Source organism: Xiphophorus hellerii, chromosome 12 (genome assembly GCF_003331165.1).
Source record: "Xiphophorus hellerii strain 12219 chromosome 12, Xiphophorus_hellerii-4.1, whole genome shotgun sequence".
NCBI classification, from domain to species: Eukaryota; Metazoa; Chordata; class Actinopteri; order Cyprinodontiformes; family Poeciliidae; genus Xiphophorus; species Xiphophorus hellerii.
The window spans coordinates 18,004,001-18,029,144 of record NC_045683.1 but is presented as its reverse complement, the minus strand read 5'-3'; the positions used below and the strand labels follow the sequence as shown (position 1 = coordinate 18,029,144).

Genomic DNA, 25,144 nt, shown 5'->3' with positions numbered 1-25,144 from the left:
ATTAATTGAGATCATTCCTATTTTATGCTATTTTTTTTTCAATATTGCTATTTTTATAGTTTTCATCTTTAATTCGAGTGCCTTTGCTTTTAAAAAAATAAACCCCAGTTAAAACAACTCAAAAAGATGCAACACGTTGTAGTGAATCCATTTATTGTCTAATTGTTAAACTTTGCTTTCTCTTTGAAACACAATGGCAACAAAATGTTTATGATACCCACAGCCTGTCATCTACCATATAACTCTTGTACTCTAACAAAAATCATTCCAGACATTTACAATTTCCCATTTACAAAACTGTTTCATTACCTAAAATATAGGTTTCACTTACAAAAATTCTCAAAATATTTTATGCTTTTTTTCCTCCCCAGATAGCTGTCATTTCATCTGCTCATTCAGCCAGTTTCTTAGTGTTTCCAAGTTCCTCTGAACCCAGCGAATATTCTTCTGCACATTTTCCAAGGCAAGTTGTGTTGCTCTCAGCTGAGAAGCTTGCTCTTTGATGGATTCAAAAAACAACTGCACCTAAGGGACAACACACATATAGAGACAAATTACTTAAATAAGTAGCTTCACACCAAGTTTTCAGCTTAATTTATGTTCAAGAATTATAGTCAAGACAGACTCAACAAGTTCCAGCAGGGACCAGTCCAAGTAAATGCTTTCCCACAGAATGACCAATTTCTAATTGGAATTGCTTTGTATCTGAAGTCAATTTAACATGAAAATCTGCATAAAGTAATAATAAAAAATAAAATAATAATCTTTAAAATAAAGCTATCACATTCTATAATACACAAAGGTATAATTTACTTGAGTGAGCTCCTCTGGAGATGAAAACTGCCCTGTGGTCCCAACAATCATGGTCCTGATGCAGGTGGAGCCTAACTGAAACCTGTATATAAGAAAGAAAGGAGAAATGTTTCAGAAATCCAAAAACTTAAGACTAATAAACTCAGGTCTGCTCCAGCAAATAATGGACTGTACTGCAGACGGGTTTAGAGATCATTCATCTGAGATGCTTGATGGGCAACAAGCAGTTCCTAGAAAAAAAAACAAGAGGGGCACCTTGATGGCATCACATGTTTTGAAAATGAGTCATACTGACTTTTCAACCAATGTGTCCCAGTTCTGTTTGACAAAGTTCCAGGCGAGATAATATCCCTTCGGATTACGGGCCACCATCCAAACAACATGAGACAGGTCCTGTGATCGGATCACTTCTCCTTCCAGACCCATTGCCAGTAGTCTGCAAAATAAATATACACAAGACCAGCATTTATAACACCAAGCCTTACATAACGTTTGTGTATTCTAAAGCAGAGCTCCCCAACCCTGGTCCTCAAGGCCCACTGTCTTGCATGTTTTAGGTCAGGGGTTTTCAAATCCAGGCCTTGAGGTCCTATATCCTGAATCAAATGACTGAATTACCTCCTTGGCATGCAGTTAGGTTCTCTGGAGTCCTGGTGATCTGATTATTTGGCTGAGGTGTTTTAACGCAGAAACACATCTAAAAGCTGTAGGACACCAACCCTCAAAATCTGGTTTTAGGTGTTTTCTTGTTGCTGCAGACAAGGCACACCGCTAAGGAGGTAATTCAATCATTTGAGGCAGGTGTGCTGGAGCAGGAACACATCTAAGACATGCAAGTAAGTGGACCCTGATGACCAGGGTTCGGGACCACTGATATAAACCTAAGCAGATGCACAGTGATAGGCATAATTATTTTGCCACATGATGGCAGCACAATCAGTTAAAAAACAAAGCAAGAAAAAGCCCTCCAGCACCTTTGCAGCTTGTCTGTGTCTTTGGTCGTTGCCAAAGCAAAGAGGATCTTATTTTTCTGGGCTTCAGAGAGGGAAATCTTGTACGTATTTAGGAGCGAGGTCCAGCCATGGTCATCCTGAGCTCCTACTGAGAACACCGTCTCTGCCACATCTGTAGGTAAGCTTTAGTGAACAAAAGCACAGACAGTTAAGTTAGAGACTGAAGTGACTTTGAATTTAACATGATTGTCAAGCAGAAGAAACTCAAACAGCCACTTGTTAATACTAATATATGCCGAGTACCATATTTGAATGCAAACGTATCAACACAGAAGCAGTGGATATTGAGGAGCTGTGACCCTAACAGGTGCAAATCCAGTCAGGTAAGAAGAGGAAGCCGAGGCTGCAAATATATGCAAAACTGGGCAATAATAGATTGGAAGCCTGGTCTAATGAGTGTTAGATTTAGCTGAAATGTTCAGATTTTAGGGCCATAATTTGTCATGAACAACATGAAAGCATGTTGTTTTATGTTCCATTCTATCTTGTGTCGACTATTAAGGTTGCCAACCTGAATATTGTTGCTGTCCATACCCCTTTAACACATATACTGCACCATGTCACCATCCTCAAACCTCTCAAACTAACAACATGACATTAAGGTCACTGTTCTCCCTGAGCAGCAACAGTCACCAGATCTCACTCCTACAGAGCACCTTCAGTGGTGGAAAAGGAGATTCACATCACGCATATGCAACCCACAAATCCAGAGCAAATGTGATAAAGTGTCATGTCAATATGGACCAAAATCTCTGAGAAATTCTTAATAAAGTGAGTGGTGTGTATAGAATAGCATTTGTTATAGTTCAACTCAAACAGACTTTAATGTTCCGTTGGAATGGAGCCAGTCTTTGAAATGTTGGTTTGCACGCTCCAGACAGGGCGGGTATTCCAGGTGACAAGCCAGAGACAAGACCTCCGACCTCAGGCGTCGCTCAGACACTGTGCCGCTGTCACTCCATGTCTGCTGGTCGATGACGGCACGGAAAAACTGCAGGATGTACTTCTGCTCAGAGACAGGAAAACAGTCACATTCAGATAATGTTTGATGACAAAGTTTAGGAAATACTTTTATGTTTTGCTCTCTTACTTCCAGGTTTTTAGTTAAAGTGAGCTCATCTCTCTTCTCGATAATGTGGTAGAAAACTTCCAGATAAGCCAGTCCTTCGAGGAGAGGCACTGTGTGTTTCTCAACTTGTAGATAACCAATCAGGTCCAAAGCTTTATTAAGTGGGAGATGCCCCGCTCTTTACAAAGATAGAAAACAAACACTTTTAGTTTTTTTGCAAGCATACAGTATTTTTATTATTTAAAACGTGCAAACTTTCTTCCTTACGTGACCAGCTGAAATGCATTGTGTATCAAGTGAGTCCTGTCCTTGTAGCTCAGAGCTGTGTGATTTTCCCGCAGTAGTTTAGCCATCACATCCCAACCATCATCAGCATAATGAACCACGTAATAGCCGGTCATATCTGAGTTTATTTTCACCCAGCTGGCTTCTTCTCCAATGTGTACACTGTCTATATAACAAGAGGAAGTATTGAGTAATTACAAAGCAAAATTAAAACCAACAGAATTTCAAATTGGATGCTTTTTTATCTCCTACCTGTGGGAGAAGTCATCATATGTCTGTGGATGGTGCTGGAAATATCAGTCTTGTACGTCAGAGGAATATGCCAAAGGAACCTATTAAAAAAAGATGCATGTAAACCTTAAATTGTGTTCATTTTACAAAATAAACCCAAACTGAGAACGGCACATTAAGCTACAAATAGTTATGAAGTTACCCTTGTTGTACAGCTTGCCACTGAGGATCAGAGGGAAGAACTGTCCTCAGAAATCGATCCTGTCGAAGAAGCAGTCGAGGCCCCTTCCTCGTTACAGTAACCAGAGGAATCCCTTTCTGTAAAGTCCAAGTGTTCATCATGGCTGTCAGGTTGAGGTGTTCCCCTGCAAACAGATACTGTAGGAGGACATAAACTGTCAGTTCCAGCAAACACAATATTGTGTAAATGTTGTAACATCAGGATGTTTTACTCACTGCATTCTTGGAGGCCTGGTCACTGCTGTAACAGTGTTTGCCTGAGGTGAAGTCATCTTCTGAACATGTCTGAAAAATGATGGAGAAGATTTATGTTTTTTATGACATATCTCACTTTGGATGGAGATAATTTGAATAACATTGCCAGTGTCTTGCAAACACTACAATAACACAAAATCTTAAAGTATTTGCTTGTCTACTTTCTAGTGGAAATATCTTAGTACACTTTCAATAAGACAAAACTTATAAGAAACTCTTCAACAAGATATAGGAGCTTGCTTTAAGTCTGTAATTTATTAACATGGATTAAAAAAGTGCCACTTTCACGGGAAGATTTTTTTCCATTTATAACAGAAAAATGTATTGTTTTAATGACAAAATCTGCCACTGAAATTGAAATAAAAAATAACATTTGTAAATCATGTAGACTGAAATATGTCCCTCTGTTGGTTGATGAAAATGTTATATGCAAATTCACACCCAGAGTTACCACAATGTCGGGAGAAGTTGGTAAATATGAGACATATTTTGAAGGCACACATACTATTAATGTCTTCAGAGACGTTCATGTTGCCACCTGCTCTAATGCATTTCAATATTCACCACTGATGCTAACTTTTGAGCTTCTATTTAGCTCACAACTAGTAGATTCTAGTCCAAAGAAGGAATTTCTACTCTTCTTAAATGCTTGCAAATCCAAGATGGTTTTTGATTTACATCAGTGTTTTCCACATTTTTTTCAAAATCAAGCTGTACTTTGATGCCACATACAGACAATGCAACATCAGTGCAGTTGAGACACACAATCTTCTTAAGAATTTTTTATTTTTTTGTAGTTTAATCAAGTGCTTTGCTTTAGTAAACAAAAAAAATGAGTGGTAGCAGTACCTTGGATTTCATCCTAACTAGTGAATGTATGTATGTTTTTTTCTACATGAAGAAGAAAACTGCAAAAGCAGAATTGCAAATCTAAACTTGTCCTCTTGTAACTATAAAATGACACAGACACACAGCATTGCTTCATAAAGGTGATTGTTTAGCAAGCTGTTCCTTAAGATCACAGAATAAAAGAGAAAAAAAACATGGCGCCTTACGTTAGATAGACTGTCCCACAGGTCCTGATTTTGGGCATTTCCATAGCTGAACTTGCGAAGGTATCGCACTATCCCGCTCTGAAACACCTCCTCAGTCAGGAAGTGCCGCAGCATATGCAGGACACATGCTCCCTGAAGAGTTTAGACATTAAATATGAGATTTCATGACACGCCAAGCCTGAAATTGTGTGGATGTTCTGTTTTCTCAAAGTATGTACAAAGTGTTTTTGTAACAAATACAATCATGTTAATAATTTTACTGTTATGTTCAAATCATTTGAACATTTTAACTCAAAATAGTTGCCTTAATGGTTGCAAATTAAGGCAACTATATGTGATGAAAATTATTACTTTGTTATTTTTGTGTTTGCCACATCCTCAACTCTGGGCTTTTATGAATTGTGACCTAAACAGAGAGATTGTACCTTGTCATAGGAAACGGTGTCAAACATTTCTTCGATCTGAGTAGGGCTCTCTGCTGTGCTCGAAATAGGCCGAGAAGAGTTTAAAGAATCAAGACCAATTGCTACAAAACAAGTGTGCAGTAGATACTCGTCCTGCCAGAAGAAGTTAGATAACATGAATATCAATCTTATTTTTAGGGACCTATTGTGGTCTATTAGTCAAGAATTTAAAAAATTACCACTTTGAGAATTGGGTAGGTGGCCTCCACTGAAATATACTCCATGTATCTGGCAAATCCTTCATTCAACCAGAGATCGTTCCACCAGTCCATGGTCACCAAGTTCCCAAACCACTGCAGGGCAAACCACTAAATTTAATTTCAAATTCCGTGTCCAAATCTAGCTAAGAAACATTAGACAATGATTCTTATGTATCATTGATCTGCACTTTTATGTTCTCACCTGATGGGCAAGTTCATGACCAATAACCATAGTAACCCAGAGTTTATCAGAAATGGAGGATGTGAGAGGATCATAGAGAAGACTGGTCTCTCTGTAGGTGGTCAGGCCCCAGTTCTCCATTGCACCAACCTGAAAATCTGGAATGGCAATCAGATCTGGAAGAGAAAACAATATGTAATAATAAACAAAAGTAACAGATTATACATAAGAAATCAGAAAAGGAATTATTATTGGTTACCTTGTTTGGGCAAAGGATAACGAATGTTGAAGTACTCCTCATAGAAGTCCAGCATTTTTACAGCAACCTCCAAAGCATAGTGGGTTTGCATCCACTTCTCAGGCGCAGCATAGATGGAAACCTATGAAATCAAAACCAACTGTTGAACCAGAATTCAAGGTTGAGACAGTTCAAGGAAAAAGAAAAGTGACAGCAGGGTAGAGGATCATGAAGACCTTCACTCCAGACGAAGTTGTTGCACTGACAGACTTGAAGTCACAAACGATGAAAGCTACAAGGTACGTGCTCATCGTTACGCTCGGGGCGAATTGATCTTCAAGAAGGCCACCATTCAGTTGTACTGTCTTGATCTGAAACCCAGGAGAACTTTGAGGTCTTTTTTTCCATCAATCAACATCAGCAACATTTTTCAAAGATTCAGCACTCACTACTGGCATGTTGGAGAGAGAAATATACTCTGGGCTCCTTATAATCCTCACAGAGAAATTGGCTTTGAAGCTCGGTTCGTCGAAACAAGGAAATGCCTTTCGAGCACTTGTGGGTTCAAAGTGAGTGGAAGCTAGGTATCTGAAAATAGATTGTTGCAGACAGTGTGTGCTGGCTACGTTTTCCAATGATGCTGAGAAACAGAAAACCTATTCTCACCTGGTCTCGCCTTTACTGGTTCTGTAGGTGCTTTTATAGAAACCGTAAAATCCCTCTGCTAGCTCTGCTTCAAACTCTATGTACAAGAAATACTTCTGGCCGCTGCTGAGAACCCGTGGAGAAAAAATGCCTATTTGCTCATGGGAAGGGTTGTGAAGAACTGGAAGAACCTAAAACAGCAGAAGATTGTTAAGCCAACAGGAGTTAGTAAATAAAATTTATCCTCCCTTATATTTACAACTACCTGATCAGACAGATGATTAAGATTCTGGTCTAAAATTGTGGCCTTTGAGATTTGAAGACCCTTGCTGTGTAGAACAACCCAGTTTGTATTGTTCTGGACATCGATCTGGATCTGCACAGTGCCAGTGAAGCTGAGAGTTGTGAGGTTGGGGTGCAGAAGCAGGTGGTAGTGAAGAGGAACAATGTACCTGAGGCACAGAAACATGACAGCTAATTAGTGAGTTAGTCAAAATACGGATGATTTTTTTTTTTTTCCCATCTGTTTCTGTAGTGTGGCGATAGAAAATGTAGAGCCTACCTTGGCAGGCGAAGACGGCTCCAGGGGAAGGACAGATTACCATCACCCAGAGGAGATGGTTCTGCCGTGGGACTGGGGGGACTCGCTACCTGCTGTGAGCTCTGAGAGGCCTGAGACCCAACCAGATGAATATTGAAAGCCAGCAGCACTAAAAGCCCGACTGGAATCATTGTTAAGGGAATGTTTGTGAACGAAATTGATTAAAATGATGCCAACCCGTTTGACAGGTCGACTCTTAGCTCTGAACTCATTTAATCATAACCCGAACACTGGAGTCAACCACGGGAAGGACCACCCAACATCAATGGTTGATGAAATGAAAATAAAATGGCCAATCCTCTGGGATTCTTCTCCTGAACCTGAAAGATACAAACAATGGAAGAAAAAGTAAAATATGTCTCTTGAAATAAAATGTATCTGTACATGTATTAATTTTACTGTCGTAACAAACCTCTCTTCTCTGAGGACTTCAGACTATTTTAGAGGAGGTTCAGTGAACTGACATTAAGATTGTAAAGATATAAAAAGCTACATTTATGAACAAGTTTATGGAAAATGTATCAAACTGTTCTAAAGTAGGATACACTGTGGCAAAGCTCCTGCTCCACCAAAGAAAGAACAGAATTGATTTTGTGTTTTTCCTTCCTGCAGAAAAAACTCCTGGCTCAGTGTTTACATGTTTAGCTGTCTTTCTTTCCTTGTCAGAGAAATTTACATAGCTACTGCAGCCGTTAACTGTACACAGTCTTTCCTTCAAAAGAAAATCACTCATTCTGTTTTTGCATCTTGTTCCTGTCTCCTTGACCCTCAGTCAGACATGGAGCATGGCTCTGCTAAAAGGTAATGTTCCTCTCCATTGTCTCCACATATTTGCTTCGGATTACTTTATGATCTGCCCTGGACCGTGTCATAAATTGGACTATGGGACTGGATTATGTTTGAATAAATTAGGCAATTTTAATGCACCAAACTATTTTTTTGTGTGTAAGACTGGATGTGACTTGACCTGATTTGTCTTCAAGTGACATTACAAAAAAATAAACAAAACATAACTTAACTATGGTGCCATAAACATATGAGTATTAGATATTTTGTTTACTTTGGACACTTGTGTAGCTATGAAACAAATTTCTGAGTGCCCAAAATAAGTAGACTAAATTATTCTCTTGGAGCAGGTGGAAAAAAACTGCTAAGAATAACTGGGCCGTACTGAGCACATGCTCAGTTAATTATGGCACATAGAGCTCGGCTGAAAAACAGACCATAGCCAGTCTCTTCCTTTAAGAGATTCAAACATGTGAGCAAAAACGAACCATGTGGTCAGAAACAAAGAAGAGGACGGAGCAAGGGGGAAGAAGGTGACAGCAGCTGCCGGAACAGACTTAAAGCTGCACTGTACCAAACTTACTATTTAAAGCTATCAGTTACAGCCTCTGATATTTCCACAGCCTGAATACATTTTTAGGATTGAGCTAGAACTTATCTCTGCTCCTGCTGCAGGAGATTTGTAGAATTACCAAAAAAAAAAGCATTACCTCGATCAGTTTAGCTTCATCATGCTTCCTTGATGCTCCTGCTGTTCAGTTTCACTTTCTCTTCTAAGATGCCGCCCACTGAAAATAAAAGAACTGCTTATATGAGTGCGTGGGTGTGTGTGTGTGAGAGAGAAGAGATAGAGGAGTTTTAGATGTAAGGATATAGGCAACAATGTTTTCTTATAAATTAAAAATTGTTGTGGAAAGAAGCCAAATTAATTATGTGCTCATATTTATTGTTCTGCAGACCGGTGTGTGTGTGTGTGTGTGTGTAGGTGTGGGTGTGTGTGTGTGTGTGTGCGCAGGTGTTACTGATATTATCTCACCTCAGATGTAACAGCCAAACGCAGGCGGTTGTCCAGGTGTTTCAGTATTATTCCTAATGCCTTCTCCTCACTTTGCTGTAGCTTAATGAATCCTAACACCGCTTGACATGTTTAACTTGTGTTATATTGTCTTTCTCCTTTCCTCCGTCTGTATTTCTGGGTGTTGGGGTTTGTGGGTGTGGGTGTGTGTGTTGGGATGGTGTATGGAGTTTCCATTGTTAGTATAAGGTCACAACAATGAGACATGCCAATCCCCCACAATGCAACGCTCCTGGCAAAGCCCTCTTTTAATGCACCCGCACACAAGGCACACAAACACGCACAAACTCACGCCTACAGAAAGCAGTGACCAGGGCTCATAAAAGTCAGATTGACTACAGGCTAGAAATGACTGAGCCACCCAGAGGACTCATTTATCTTCATATCATCTATCTATGGACAGGTAAGACCTTTAACTATCCTCTTTATGCCAGAAGTCCATTAAAATGCTGTCTACATCGTTTTAAACTGTGTGATTGTGAGCGTGAGTGAGAATAAAAATAGCAATAGGTATTTTGTTCCATATAACACAGTAGGAGTGTAACAGGTAAACCTTTTATGGATGCAAGCTCGACTAAAAACCCACCTGTTTAGGATTGTATTTGAAACGTAATCAATTACAAATTTATTGATGGAACTTGACTTAATGTTGTGTTTTGATTATTGATTCTATGTTGCATTGTGTTTCTGTGTTTGATATGATGTAAAGCACTTTGAAATGCCTTGCTGCTGAAATGTGCTATACAAATAAAATTTGATTGATTGATTTATGTAGTGAACAAAAAAAATATACGATGTGTTTTTGCAGAAATGTGTATTGCTGCTTATTACAGTGTTCTCTCTTTGTGCTACATTATTTAGCCAATTCAAAACTGTGTTTTGTGCATCTTATTTTTAGAGATAATGTTTGATGCACAATTAAGTGTAGCGGTATCACATTGCGCCAATTTTCAAGTCTGCATTGACTAATTGTTCATTTTTGGAATCGATTTTAAGATGCTTTTAATGGTGTTCAAAATTATTATTCAGCTGTATGTATTTAATAGAGTTGTTATCCCAAAGTAAGAACAAAAAGTTGTGGTGAGGCAACATTGTTGGGGAACAGCCACTGATGTTTCATGAAGCAAAATTAAGACTTATTTATTTTTGACTTGGTGTTTAGCGTTGCTTATTTAAATAAAGCAATCATAATTTAACCTTCACTTAGTCCAATAATATCTTAAGTTTTATTTATCTCTTGCTTTGAATTTCTACTAATTTTTCACAGTTTTTTGTATGCATCTATTTTCTTCTATTGTGATTAATTTACTCATTTTATCACTCTTGTACTGGTGAGGCTCTTTATCAGGACTTTGCTTCTGAGCATCTCAATTTTGTGTTCATTGTCACTGAAGGATTTTCCCTCTAATATCTCCTTATTATTAGCCCATTTATGTTTCCTCAGATCTTCAAAGAAATGTCACCTAAAATAAGTTTACTCTTAATTATTCGTATTTCCTCAATGCTTAGAGTTTATTTAGTTTGTCTTTGCCTGTTTTTAATCCTTGGATTTTTGCTCTACAAAAACTATTATTTCATTAATTTCTTCATCTTTGCAATTAAGGGACATGTTTTGAGCTTGTGCCACTCATTCTTGCATCCTCCTTTATCTTCCTTGTTTTGTTTTAGTTAACTTTTTTTGATCTTTATGACCTTTTCCTGCCTCAGGAGGGGTGGAGGGTACTGTGCTGGCTTCTCTGGCCCCGCCAGTCCATCTCTCAGGGGAGAGGCTTGGCCTGACCCTGCTGGTCTGTGTGGTGAGTGACTTCAGGAGAGGTCACCTGGAGATCAGCTGGAGGTCAGCCTCTGATGAGGAGTACACCAACATCACTCCATACAAGGGCGCAGTAACCAGGAAGCATCGCGGCCACAGTGCTGTGGCAATGATCACGGTTGTCACCAGCAACTGGCCGTCCTACAGCTGCTCTGTGCACCGCAAGAAACACTCAAAAGCCAAAAAAAGACACTGCATCACCTCAGCAGGTAATTCTGAGTGGATTTTGTCATAAACTTGGTGCAACAACACTTTGAGTTAGTTTCCAAATCTTTTATTCCTAAAGGTGAAGATGAAATGTGCAACAGTGATGAAGAGAGAGAAGGTAAAACATTGTGAAAGGTTCTCACTGATAATTTGCTGGTGTGCTAAGCAGATTCAACATGTTTACATCTGGTTTGATCTCCAGATGTTGCTGTGAGGACGAATGCTGTGGTTGTGCTGTATATGCGGCTCCTTCTGATGAAGATAATAGTCTTTGATGCACTAATGACTGTTTATCTTGTTGTTAAGTGGTAAGAGTGAGTCATTAAACAGGACACTATAACATTAGTCTTCATAAGAAGTACATCACATTTAATGGAAAAGAGTGGAAATTTTAATCAGTGAATTCAATAATGGCCAAACTCATTATTTTGATGGTTTTTGTAATCTAAAAGTGAGGAATACGTTCTTTTGTATGCAAGAAGGTCCCAGCACCCATTCATTCATGTATTTATTCTTAATTTTTTTTTATGCTGTGAAATCCAAATATGCCCAACTCCTGCAGCTGGGCCACTGGCAGGTAGTTTTGCCTTGACATAATAGATTAAAGCAATGGTGTTACATCCCCAAGGCAGTCTAGGGGTTTTGGAGGGGGGCTGTAACAATAGATAAACCAGGGAAAAATTAAGAGACAAAAACCAGGAGGGTAAAATTAAAGGGTTTATTCTTTAAGGGGGATCCGGAGAAGTCTCAAAGGTGAAAATGAGAACCTAAAAGAAAAGAAAGGGGAGAATAACAGCAAAAACCAGGGTTTCTAGTAGACAAAATCCTCAATCACAGCACCACAAAGCTGCAGCACACATGCTGCCCAATTGGCCAAGAGGCCCTGAAAGTCAGTTTCCCAGCTAGTCTTATACTCTGCTCATCAAGAGGCAGAGTGAAACCAGCTGGGTCTGCTTAACCCACCGGAGCTCAGCAGCAACCTGAACTGGGGGGGAAATCCCACATGCAGCCACCACTGCATGTAACAAATGGCGATTCAAGACATCAGATCCCAAAGTATAAGCTTCATTTATGAACATTTAGCCATTTTAACAATTGAGTATCTCCACTTCAGGGTTTCCTTTGGTCTGGTCAATTTTGAAAAGAACTAAAATAAAGCCTCTGAATTAGGATCTTAATTTGTTTTGCCCTTTTATGTAAAGTTTCAATGGTTTAATTCAACTGTATCCAAACTTCATTGTACTTCAAATTTATTTTAGAGGCAATAAATTGAGTGATTTATTGCCTCTAAAAGGCTACTGTAGGTGTCAAAGGTATGATGTGAAAGACCTTGGGAACATTTTTTAAAAACCTTTTTCAAAAAAGAAGTTTAGGGTTTGGACCCTTCTTGAATTTATTGATTCAGTTTCAGTTTACAAGGTAATCCCAATTAAGTTTTTGATTAAGACTGCATTCTTTTGCTATTTTAATCATAATAGGTGTTAAACCCTTTGTATTTTATTTCTTTCAGAAAAATGTGGTAAAACAGCAGCACTGTTATTGAGTTAGTGGCTATATTAACTATTGTAGAACTTATAAATAGTTTAATTTTACCAATTTTCAAAATGCAAACGAAACCTAGTATTTTTATTTATGAAGAGAAGAGAGAAACCACTAAGTCTCTGTGTTAATCCAGCTGTTCCTGGTGAATTATATCTGTTTTTCCGGATGAAGAGAGAAAAAAAATCTCAACAAAAATATTTCCAATTTTTTTTTAGATATTTGGAAAAGAAGAGCTTTGGATACAGAATGTGACGCTGAAAAGAAACCAGAGCAACTGAAGCTTCTTCTTTTGTCAACTCTGAGATGATTTCTACGCCTGAAGAAGAAAGGAGCGTTCCATTCCTTTATGGTTGACTTCACGAAGACGGTTTACAGGGAGTTTTGGGGAAAGCTACAGGAACAAAAGAAGTAATCCTCAGGAGTTTACTGCTTTGAATCGGTAGTGGCGCCTTTTTTCCTTTTTTTTTTTTTTCACATCCCAGGTGTTTCTGACTGTGGCAGTTGAAACGAGAGCCTGTTTGTGAGGCCAAGTCTGATGGTATCTGATCGAAACATAACCTCACACAGGTGGATTAATGCCTGCATTTTCTTGTGTACTTTTCAAGATGTGTGTGGAGCTCCTGAGTCTAGTTTTAATAAGTCACAAGATATGAAAAAACATGTTAAAAATTAACAAATAGAAATGAATGGAATTTCTGTTTAACTTTCAGATGGTTTAATTACAAAAGATTCAATGTATTTTTATATTTTTGAAAAATTACACCAGGAAACATATGTCTGAAATGTTTGGTGTACTCTTGTGTTTGTGCATTTTTCCAAAAGCATGATTAAGTTTTAAGCTATTGTAGCACTGGCTATATGTGTGTGTTCCTTTGTTATTGTTTTTACGTTTTGTGTAATTCCGTTTTATTCAATATCTTGCAGTTTAATGAGCAGTGATTTAATGTTTAAAATGTGTTTTAGATCATTACCCTTCCAGGACTGCAGAAGAAACTGGCCATTAAATCTAAATCTGTCACATTTACCTCATGGACTGCAGAGGTTTTGTTTATTATGACATTAACAACCAGCTCAGCAGCCTTATGCTACTGATTATATAGTTCAAATTTATAAATATTAAACAATGCATGACTGTTTTGACTTTATCATATTTAAATAAAAGACCAGCACACACATTGTTTCTTCCTTTCTTGTAGTTTTTTAGCGCTCTTAGTAACACACTGACGTAGCAAGGGAGTGCCACTAGGTGGCAGCACAATCACATCTGACATTTTATTTAAATAATTATCCAACATCAAGAATATGGAGCTTAACATCCTCTACAGGACACTACGTTCATAAATAAGTTAAGGAATTTCAACACTGACCAGTCACTCTTCACCAAACCGACACTCACATGAAGAAAGGAGTTCACACAATGGCTAAAACTAAAGCTGATGGATCAAACTGGGAATAAATATACAGGATGTTACATTTTCGATGGGGCAGAAAATTCTACAAGGCATTGATTCCCACATCACAGTGCTTACACAGACACATTTCATGATCTGAAGATCCTTGAAATACCTCAAGTATTTTACTTTTATCCCAATATGAAGCATCTTGCTGCAGGATTAACTGGTTTACAGTACCAAGTTTTAGAAAGGGGGGATGAAGGTGCTGGTTTGGTGGGGAGTCATGATTCATGTGTACATATAACATGCCATTTGTCTTTGGTAAAAATCAAAACAAAAACGGGTAGCGCAACGTAATGCAGTCTGTATTTTCCTGTGACATATGTCAGTCTCTGGTACATGATAGGGCCTTTACTGGAACTTTTAATAATATTACTGGTTCCTTTCCAGGAATCTACCAAGTACCCCAAGAATCACAGAGCTTGCTCTCTGAAACTTACTCTGGATGTTTTGTGGAGAATACCAAGAAGTCTCCTCATAATATAGCTAAGTTGTGAAAGTAAGTTTCAGAAATAAACTTGCAAAATAATTTAAACTTGTAAATTCTTGGAAAGTAATCAGTAAGTTTCAAGAATATTGCAGGAAAGTATCAGGTAAATCCTTGAAATCCTACAGGAAAGTTGAAAGTAGGTGCCTAATAAGTTCCAGAAAGTACACTTTGAGTTCGAGCTTGGAAAGTTTTGGGGAAAGTGCTCGACAAGTTCCAAGAAAGTTCAGAAAGGTAAGTTCTTACTTACAGGAAAGTACAAGCTGTTTTATGTAGTGTGATTAAACAAAACACTAAAATCATTACATGTTGGCAAAGAGGCTGAAACAACTCTAATGTGAGTCACATAAAATAAAGCAAACATTCATCAGCTGTTAAAAAACATCCAAAACTCCTGCAAACACACGCACACACACACACACACACACACAGCTGGGATCAAATAACAAACAAGTAGTACTGATGGTGTTTGCTGCAACAACAGACCTAATACATTCAACAGAAAAGCTCACATTAAATGACTTTAGATGAGATGCTGACTGACCCAGATCAGCTGCTGGAAGAATGGTTCATTTTAGCATCAATGGCAGCTCCTTGAATTTAATTCATTCTGAGAGGAGCCAAAAAAAATCTAACAAAAAAAAAGGAACAACCAATACTTGAATAGTTATTGGTTTTCAGTGAAAAAGAAAACAAACACTGACTGGCATTGTGTAAAAAATGTTAAAATAAAGTGCTTTTGTTAAAAACAAACCTCCTCTGACTGAGGTATTTTAAAAAAAGTCACATAAAATTACATAAACAAAACAATCTATACACGATCACACTGTGCACTTAAGGAAGAAAAATTAACTATTTACAGATGATTCACCCACACGGAAAAATTTTTCTCATTGTCAGTTGCATTCGATGATTCGGACTCTGCCAGGTGAAATGCAGGTAGTACTGCCAGGCTTCCCCGTGCTGCTTTCTTCTGCGTCAGTGCTCAGTATCAGTGCTCAGCTAACCAAATCCTCTCTAAGCTCCTTTTGTAGTGCACATACTCGGGCCTACATGCATTCAGGCTCACAGGGACTGCCATTCTCACATGAATACAACGCTCAGAGCACACAGCAGGAGCAGAGCGAGCTTTTTGATAAGCTGAGAGTCTGAGTGGAAGTAAGAAGCTGCAGAGCCGCGGGGGTATATCCTCCATCTGTCCCGGTGTGGATGAAGGCTCTCCATGTCCTTCTGGGCGCTGTGTGCAGCTAATGTGAAGTTAGCATCTCCAGTAGTCAGGAGATCAAACACACAAGAGTGGAAGTAGATGTCCAGGACTTCCAGCTGCTCGCTGCAGCGCTCCTTTGCCCCGTCCATGGCAAAAACATGTGTGGCACCATGGGGGTATGCTTGCGTCTGTGAGGCGTAGCTGGGCCGGTGCAGCTGCTGTTGCTGCAGGCCGAGTGCAGGTGGAGAAAGCGGCAAAGGGAGGTGTCCTGCCTGGTCGATGCGCTCGCTGCTGGGGCAGCCGTTCAGGCAGAGCTGCAGGTCCTGGGTGTCATCGTAGGCCTGAGCCAGCTCCTCTGGGATCCGCACGGCCAATGTCAGGTAGCGCCCCAGCTGGCGAATGATTACAGTTACACCAATGTAGCCAGCATGCAGCTCTACGTGGCGCCCAGGGCTGCGTTCAGAGATCCACAGAGCCCGGACCTTCCCGGCCACACCGTCAGCCCCGAAGGAGGTGTGGATGGGGTCTCCGCTGCTCACCGTTCCGTCATCAAAGGCAGCAGGGAGGCTGTCTGTGACGGCTTGGTAGACCCTCTGGTCTGTGCAGCCCTCATAAGGCTTGAAGATGATGGTGATCTACAGTGAGAAACAGGAGGGAAATAGTTTGCATTGTCAAGATTCGGAATCAGAGTGACAAATTCGAGGAGTCATTCCTGTCAAATTATTCTATGATGTGACTAGTAACTGATCTGAGTTCTCTGGTATGGCCACCTGCTCTGCAACAGCAGTGGTTGGGAGCAGGTAGGCAATATGGACTTAGAATATTATCATGATATTTTGTGGTACTATTCTGATAGTGATAAAGATTTTAAAAAATATTATTTACTTATTACTTATAACTGTATGGCTGTGACTGCATGCCACGGCATTAATAGCAGCACAAATACTGATGTTGTTTTTGAAAAATATTTGCATTTGAAATAGGCTTCCCCAGGACGCCACTTGCTGTAAAAAGTATAATTTATATCAGTGAACTCTACACAGAAACTGCATTTATCCATAATGTTGAACATATTGATACTCTCATGGAACTAATAGTGGAGGAAATAGCAAAAATAACATTTCCAATCGTACTCTCAGTTTTTCATTTATTCTGTTTACCATCTTTATTTGAAATTTATCATGCCAACAATAAACCTTAATTCTTATAATGATTAAAAAAAATTCACAATCAATGATAAATGATAAATGATGCGATACAAGACAATGCGCTACAATATGCTACAATATGCTATGATATGCTACGACACAATACAATAAATGCCACCCAGAGGTCTTTTCAACTGTTTCCGTTTTTAGACACGTTTTTTGGGTCTTTTTCACCAACCAAGTTAATTGAATAAAACAGGTGCAGCATATTGTACCAGCTTTACCGATTTTCTGTAACTTACTCAAAGGCTTCAACTAGAAAACGTGGACGCTTGCCAAAAGTACATAATATCAATCAGCAGTAGATTGTCTAGAGTTTGGTTTGATCTGTGGTCATAATCTGTCAAAATGAATAGCATTAGAGAGTGTTGAGACTGACCATTGTAGTCACAATTTAACTCTGTAATTCCTGAAAATATGTAACTAAAATAAAAAATTAGCAGGGGTTTACAGACACAAAATGGAAGTAGAAAGCAATAAAATAGCAGAGCATACGTACAAAATTGTCAAAGGTCAAACTGACCCTGAGCTCGTCCAGCTTGGCAGTGATTGACATCAAGCAAAAGAAAAGATTTAAATTTCCTGTTTAATATAAACATGAATCAGGTCAAATTTGTGGGCGTAGTTACTGTCAAGGATTTATTTGGTGCACATTTGCTAACTCTTTCTTTTATTTTTTTTTGTCTGTGTCTGTTGTTTATTAGTTTTTTTCCAGAATAAAATTAGTTTAAAATATTTTTGAACTAATCAAATCAAAACCTAAAAAAATTCTAAATATTGGGTTCGATTTGGCATTGATCACTCAAATGAGGAAAAACGAATCCATAGACAGTGAGCCACAATCATCTCACAATATTTCAGGAACGACTTGATGACTTTCTAACAAGTTGTAATTTGACACAGCTATAAAAACATGCTGACACATGAACATGCACGCACACACACGCGCGCACACGCTCCAGGGGTGTGCAGACACAGCGGTGGATACAGGGTGTGGTGTGTGAGCATTACGGTTAGCTCCAGCATCATAGTTCCGGTGAATGGCTGCTTTGTTCACATGACAGCCGTGAGGAATGAGGCCTGGCAGCCCATTAAGCCTGGAGGGCTGTTAATGTGGGTGTATATGAAAATGTGTGTTTGTGTGTGTGTTCGAGTCTAATAGTCGTGACTAATAACTCGCCCCACCTCTGACACAAGGTCAAACCTTTAGCTGCGAAGTGTAAAAAACCTGCTTTTTGCTCTCTCTGCATGCGCGAGTGTATGCCACTTTGTTGGTGAATAAGTGTGTGTGCATGTGCTTTAATAATTAAAGCTATCCACTAAGCTAGAGAGGGCAAATCATCAGGGGAAACATCAACATTGCTTCTTTAACACCACAAAGATCACCTTGTGCAGCTCGTCCTCCGTGCAGTGCTGTGAACAGATGTGTGTACGTAAATCTTTGCTGTTGCACAGGGACCTTTTAACACACACAGAGCTTTAAGCTGACTGCAAGGAGTGCTACTTATGAACTTATAGAGCCCATATTTCCTTACATAGACACACAAATGCTTCCAAATGCGCTTGTAAGTAAACAGTGGCTCCTTTCACGCATCTCATTCCGCCAAATTAGCGGTCAGGCTATATGTAGCCGTTAACCAAGTTAGGTTTGCTGCACTGCTGCAGTCACAAGAGGCGGTCACAAGATCGAGGACGCTTGCTTTGCACCTGTGTGCCTGTGGAAGCCAGAGACACACAAAGGGAGTCTGGAAGAGAGCTAACTAGAGCAAGGGTGTTTTCTGGTTTCCCACTGATAAGATTTCTTATTGTGTGGCAAAGAAACGTGACAAATAAAAACAAACACACACAGAAAAAAACTAAGTCTGCCTCACTTTCTTAGTATTTTTTTCTCTAAATACCAGGATATTACAGATGTGTAGAGTTGGGTTTGAGCTGGAAATAAAAAATCCAATCTTTTTCTAATGGACTGTATTATGTACTTAACACTCTTCAGTGTGGGCACTGCTACTGAGGTTAGAACATTCAAATGTACCCATTTTCAATATTAAGTCAGACAAAGCACAAAGTTGTAAGATGCTAATTTAAAGGAAGTTGAAGCTCATTTAGTTTGCTAGAGAGCCAAAGAGTGAACAAGAAAATCAGTAGATTGTGTTATGAAAAAGTTGCTCTGTTTATCTTTTTTATTACTATTATTTCAACATCTGTCTGTTTATATAACACTTGGAAATGTTGGAACCCTTCTTGGAGTCTCAGCTAATGTCGCAGTGCTAGCAGAAGATGCTAAACACAGTTTAAAATGCTAACCCTGTAATCACTTTGTCTTTGTCATCAAATATTTCTTAGCACTCTTTTACAAAACTGTTCTCTCCGACAAACAGTGTGACACTGTGTCTGCTCCTGATATAAATAATTAATGCTAATGGCAGGAAGGCTGGAACAAAAATTTGCTGGAGAAATCAGAACTATCTAAAATTTAATGGTCAAAGGAAAAAAAAATCTGAAGAAAAACACACAAGATAGTCGTATTTTCAAAGTTTCTCACCTTGTTGGTTGCAGTTGCACTGGAACCAGGAACCACAGGAACATTAGTGACCTGCACCGACAGATAGTCATTATCAATAAGAGGCCACGCACCCTCCACCTTACAGGTCTGGAAGCTGTCCTTAAATGTTCTCAGATGCGGGTCTCCAAACAGCCCACAGAACAAGTACCCGGGCCGAGAGCGGCTGTGACCATGGCCGTGAGAGTGGGAGTGGGAGTGGGAGTGTGTGTGGGTGTGCTGGGTGCGGCTGTGATAGTTGCAGGGCTCAAGGGGGATCTCGGGGTGCGCTGAGGGAGTTGGACCATCTCTGGAGCAGCTCCTCTGACTCATGAGGTCTGAGATGCCCAGGAGGGCTGAGTGGAAAACCAGGTTTCCCCGACAGGCCTTGGCTGTCCTCTGGGTGCAGGCTGAGTATGCGCGCAGGGCCTTGCAGAACTCGGTGTCAAAGCCATCCACAGCGGGCGTCAGGTGGGAGGTCAGGGACACAAAGTCGGTGGTGCACTTCTGGATCCGACACTGGGGGGTAGCCACTTGACACTGACCTGAACGGGACAAACAAAGAGAGTCAGAGGTACCCTATAAAAGACAAAATGAATATGTTTGCATTAGCGAGCCAACCATAAATGTCTGATCACTTAGATCTAAACCTGATCTTTTATGAAGGTTGGTGTGAGTCTTTGATCTTAGACTCGCAAAGCTCTACGGTGTTACAGTCCAACCCAATAAAAGAAGAAAAAGAACCAGCAGCCAATTAAAAGTCTTGATCAATCAGTACTGCCGCTTTGTGAGTGCAATAAACCTAAAGTGTAATAAACCAAAGAGCGCCCAGACAGGAACGATGAAGCAACTTCATTCCAGTAGTGAGATAATACTGCATGGAGAGCCAAGAAGAGTTTAAAACAGTTTTACAGAGAGATGGAGAAGGAAAGAGCTGGTAAGCTGCATGTACAAAGCTTTGCAAAAATATTCCTAACCCCAGAACTTTTTCACATTTTGTCACATTAACCATAAATTATAATGTAAATATAATAGAACAACAAAAAGAAATGTTTACTTTGAGTGGGGAAAAGAAAGAAACATGATTACTGTAAACTATTTACAAATAAAAATCGGACAGGATACCATGCAGCTAAGAAACCCATGGTAACTCTGGAAGGGCTGCCGAGATCTACAGCTCAGGTGGGAACAACTATTAGTTATGAACTTCATAAATAGAGCCATAGGTAGGAGTTTGAAAGACGTTAAAAGAAAGCAATAAAAAGCCAGTTTTGAACTTTGCGCTAGGCTAAAGGAGAACACACAACAAATGTGCTCTTATCAGAGGAGACAGAGATGTAGTTTATTGACCTCGGGTCCAACACTGAACATCACCTTGAACACATCATCGCCATCTTGAAACATGGAGGAGGGAGGATTATGCTGTTGGGAGACAATCAGCAAGTTGATAGGAACTTGAACTAACTAATCTGGGAAGCATGTCATCGAGTTCACCTTAAACTGGCACTAAACATACAGGGTTAGGATGGCATAATCAAAGCCTAGACCTAAGTCTAATTTAGACTACTTCAGAAAACTTGAGATTATTCAAGCATAGGTGGTAATTATCCTTCTATGTCTTCACCTAGAAACTTGAAAAGAATTTATTTGAGCCCAAATGTCTGTTAGTCATGTTTTTGGACAATTTTTCAACAGAAATCTGAAAAATATGGTCCATTTTTTACGTACGCAGATACACCATATATGTTTAATAGTTGTGAAATTTTCCTTCTACTTTACAATTAGGTGCTACTTTGTGCTGGCCAGCCACATAAATATTGCAATAAAACACTCAAGATTGCGGCCATAACGTGACAAATTGAGAAAAAGTTCATGGGGAATGAATGCCATGTATTGTCATGATTTATGGAAACTTCGATAAGTTGTGTGTTTGTAACCCTCACTTTAAAAAGAATAAACACATGATCAAAAATTCACCATCACACCATCGGGAACTGATTTCTTGGTCTGAAATTGTCCATGATTTTATATCTGTTTCCACATTTCCAAGTGGAACGGGGGTCAAAACAGCCTTTTGTATCACTGATCATCAGATGTACAGGGAGAGTTAGAGCCAGAGAGAGATTAGAGACCAGACCTAATGCATCAGTCACGGCGTGCTCCTATTAGATTAGCCCGGAGAGAAAGAGAGGGAGAGGGAGGTGAGAGAGGGGGCCAGCTGCACACAAACACAAGCAATCATCAGAAAAAAAATGGTGGTATGACTCTGATATCTGAGCAAAGGAAGAAAAAACAGGCAAAAATAGGCACCCTCCATCAGTTTCACACAGAGATTATTCCTAATAATTAGCAAAATCCACAATTTCCACAGATTGTGGACGTGTGAAGCACTTGTGTCCCACCATGTGAGGGCAGTGCTGCTCCGAGTTTAAGCAATTTAAAATCAGGGTACAGATGCAAAGCCCCCACTCACAGCAGGCTTCAGAATCTCTCCCCTGCCTGTTAAATACTGACACCAACCCTGAGATATGCCCGCACGTACACGCACAGGCTGCACAGACCGTCTGAGCACTGAGGCTGCATTGTGTCTGTCCAAATGCCTGCCTTCTTTCTCCTCCTATCAGACCTGCAGCACCCGAACGCTGCTGCAAGGGCTCTAAGGGGACGGAGTCCAGTCTCATTCAGATGGTTTAAGGTTTGGAAGCTATGATAAATAAAAGCTAAAGGGGTTTTTTCTTGCAAAGAAGGCTGTTTGTTCTGCAGCTCAAACTTCTGCCTTTAGACATCTTTTGTGTAGCTTTTAGACCTGAAAACGGCCCTTTAGTAAAAACAACGGCATTTAAAGTCAGGTGTGGTAAGCCTGACTGATCAACTCCAAACACTTTCCCACTATAAATCTTAATAAAAGACACTTCCCACTTTACTCTGGAACCATAATTTTACCTTATTATATTTGATCAAATATAAATATAAATATAAACGGAAGGGAAAATCATCTTTTATTGTTTATTCAATTAACTCAATTGACTGAAGCCTCTGAAGAAAAGTTTGCACCAGTTCCAAATGAGTCACTGAAGCGCCGTCGTTGGATTCTGGGTTTCCATAAGGAGATTTTCATGTGATAATTAAATATGTTCCGACTATCTACGGTTACTTATTAAAGAGAATTATCTTATCTTTGTTCTCGGGGGATTCTCGTAATCTTATTAGGTATTCATAGCTGTTCTTTCAAAAGAAAAGCCAATCTATGCATATAAATAAGGAACTTACGCTAAAGCCAGTAAAGGTGGTGAATACTGAAAAGAAATGTTATTAAGAGGAGAATAAAGAAACCTCTATGTAAGGATCTCATGTGTTCAGAGGCTTGTTTGTATTATCCCCCTGCAACACAGTTTCTAACAAAGGAGTCAGAACCTTCTGCAGAATGACACCCATATCTCTATATTTCTAGTATTTTCAATTTTCTTCTTTACTTCTTCTATTATTGCACTTGGCCCGGCCTCAGGTTACCAGCTCCCTGCATCCCGAGGCAGCTTCTCCACCATCAGACAGAGGTCAGGAGACCCAGACTTAAATTTATTTATCTGTTCTTTGTCTCTTAACCTTTTCTGAGCTGCAGAGATGAGATAAAAAACTGATCTACTGGGATTCTCTCTCGGCCGAAGGAACAGCTTGTGAAGTGCTTATTGATCACCTTGTTGTGAGCGCTCTCTCACGTTCTTTACCAGCACGCACTCACCTAAACCCCGCCAACAAAAGCTCCTACTAATCCAGACGTTCATTGCTTTCCTGTGCAAACACTCGTACAGCTGTCAGTCGATGACATATGTCTCAACAAAAATAACACAAACAAAACATTATTCACACCTTTTAGCAAATAAACCGCTCTGTTTGTCTCACTAAACCAAATAATACACATTCTTTCCCGGTGAGGCATGTGTGGCAGGAGGTGCTGAGAGGGTTTTCAAGCAAGCTGGGCTCTGTGTGCTCCACAGGGCTGAGTGTGTGTGCAGAAAGAGAGTGGGGGATTGTCCCGCTGCCGAGCAGCGTTAAACTACATGCAGGAGGTGTGATTGGCCAAAAAATAGCCAAAACAATCTCTGCACACACACACAGAAAGACATTAAAATGCTGGGCGAAAAGCTAGATTGTGGTGAACATTTGATTCTCAGCTCAAATATGTGCAAATTAAACACTTTCCACAATAAAAGATTAACTTTAAATATAATAATGGTAAACTAAATGAATCTTTGATTACTTTTAATGCTTTCTTCTCCAATCTAGATGATCCAGTTAGAATTAAATACCACTTTGTTGTGTTTTTTGCTTTATGTCCAGCAACACTACAGACTGGGTGTTAACTTGGATTTCAATACATCTGTTATGTATGGGCAGCAGTAGAGGTAGCAGCCCTGTTTCCCCCTTCTCTTCCCCTCCTCCATGAGCCATTAAGGGGCAGACAGGAGAATGACGGCCCAGGAGAGAGGAGGAGAAACTCGATCCGGGCTCAGACTGCTGCACTGCCGCTTTGGAGAGAGCCTTTGTCAGGCAGTAGTCGTGCTGGGCCCCGACGCAAAACGCTTACAAACGCTTAATAACTCATAAATTATCGGAAGTCTTAATAAAGCGCGGACTGAAATGAAGTGCTATAATGTAAAGTTGCCTAAAAATACAGTGAAGTGCGCAAGTAAAGTGTAAAATGACAGATTCGGCTCGGGTTTGACCTAAAGATTTGAGAGGGTTAGTTACCTATGTGAGCACCGCAGCAGAGACCGATGATCAGCAGCAGCAGCGGCCGGAAGCGGCGCACCGCAGACGGGGACGCGAGGCGCTCAGCCCCGCGGTAACAGCATCCGGCTCTCCCCATCCCCGTCCATGCAGGGCCAGGAGGGGAGAGTGGACAGAGTCCCAGGGAGCGGGGACGGGTGGTGTCCAGGCCTCTTCACCTCCTCTTCTGTCTCTTCTTCCTCACTCTTTTCTCCGTCTTCTCCTTCTCGGGTGCGTAGGGGCATTAAAGCACAGCTGCTCCGCGGAATGCAGGGCGGAGGAGGAGGAGGAGGAAAAGGAAGAGAAGGCTGAAGGAGAAAAAAGAAAACAAAGTGCGAAGTCACTTTCCTCCGACGACACTTGTACTTTTCTCCCAGCTTCCACGTGTTTTAGGAGCGCTCGCTGGCTCGGCGGTGCGACTTTTTCTCTGATTATGATCGCTCTCCCCTCCTCTCCGACACCCAACAATCACATCTCTCCCTCCCCTCATCAAACAGGGATTTCTCCTCCACTCTCTCCACTCCACTCCCCTTTCACTTTCTCCTCCTTCTCTTCTTCCTCCTCGCCCCCCTCCCCCTCTGGCTCTCCAACAAATCAATACAGAATCAACCAAACCCTGCTGGCGGAAAACCCGCCTACCCTGAGTCAAGAGGAGACAACTTTAGCAGAGAAGACTCACAGTATTAACAGTGACAATCGATGATTTCAGTATTGCACGCAACAATAATTTTGGAATATCATTGAACAGTTAATTTCTTCAACTGGAATA

The 25,144-nt window shown here is 40.2% G+C and overlaps 2 protein-coding genes across 2 annotated transcripts; both read right to left on the bottom strand.

The window, feature by feature from the left end:
- Positions 1-136: 136 nt before the first annotated feature.
- Positions 137-9,228, bottom strand: erap2 (endoplasmic reticulum aminopeptidase 2). Its single transcript, XM_032578207.1, has 22 exons — positions 9,113-9,228; positions 8,787-8,864; positions 7,252-7,610; positions 6,955-7,141; positions 6,711-6,880; positions 6,494-6,632; positions 6,281-6,415; positions 6,066-6,186; positions 5,828-5,982; positions 5,605-5,718; positions 5,387-5,518; positions 4,962-5,093; positions 3,868-3,936; positions 3,614-3,789; positions 3,433-3,512; positions 3,163-3,346; positions 2,917-3,073; positions 2,648-2,832; positions 1,788-1,949; positions 1,109-1,249; positions 814-895; positions 137-525 (listed from the first exon to the last, which is right to left on the bottom strand). Exons 3-22 carry the CDS (start codon positions 7,419-7,421, stop codon positions 379-381), a joined length of 2,838 nt encoding a protein of 945 aa, XP_032434098.1. The 5' UTR covers positions 7,422-7,610; positions 8,787-8,864; positions 9,113-9,228; the 3' UTR covers positions 137-378.
- Positions 9,229-13,888: 4,660 nt separating this feature from the next.
- On the bottom strand, positions 13,889-24,889 carry rgmb (repulsive guidance molecule BMP co-receptor b). The gene is made up of 3 exons (XM_032578208.1): positions 24,358-24,889; positions 19,612-20,153; positions 13,889-16,496 (listed from the first exon to the last, which is right to left on the bottom strand). Exons 1-3 carry the CDS (start codon positions 24,473-24,475, stop codon positions 15,738-15,740), a joined length of 1,419 nt encoding a protein of 472 aa, XP_032434099.1. The 5' UTR covers positions 24,476-24,889; the 3' UTR covers positions 13,889-15,737.
- Positions 24,890-25,144: the final 255 nt, after the last annotated feature.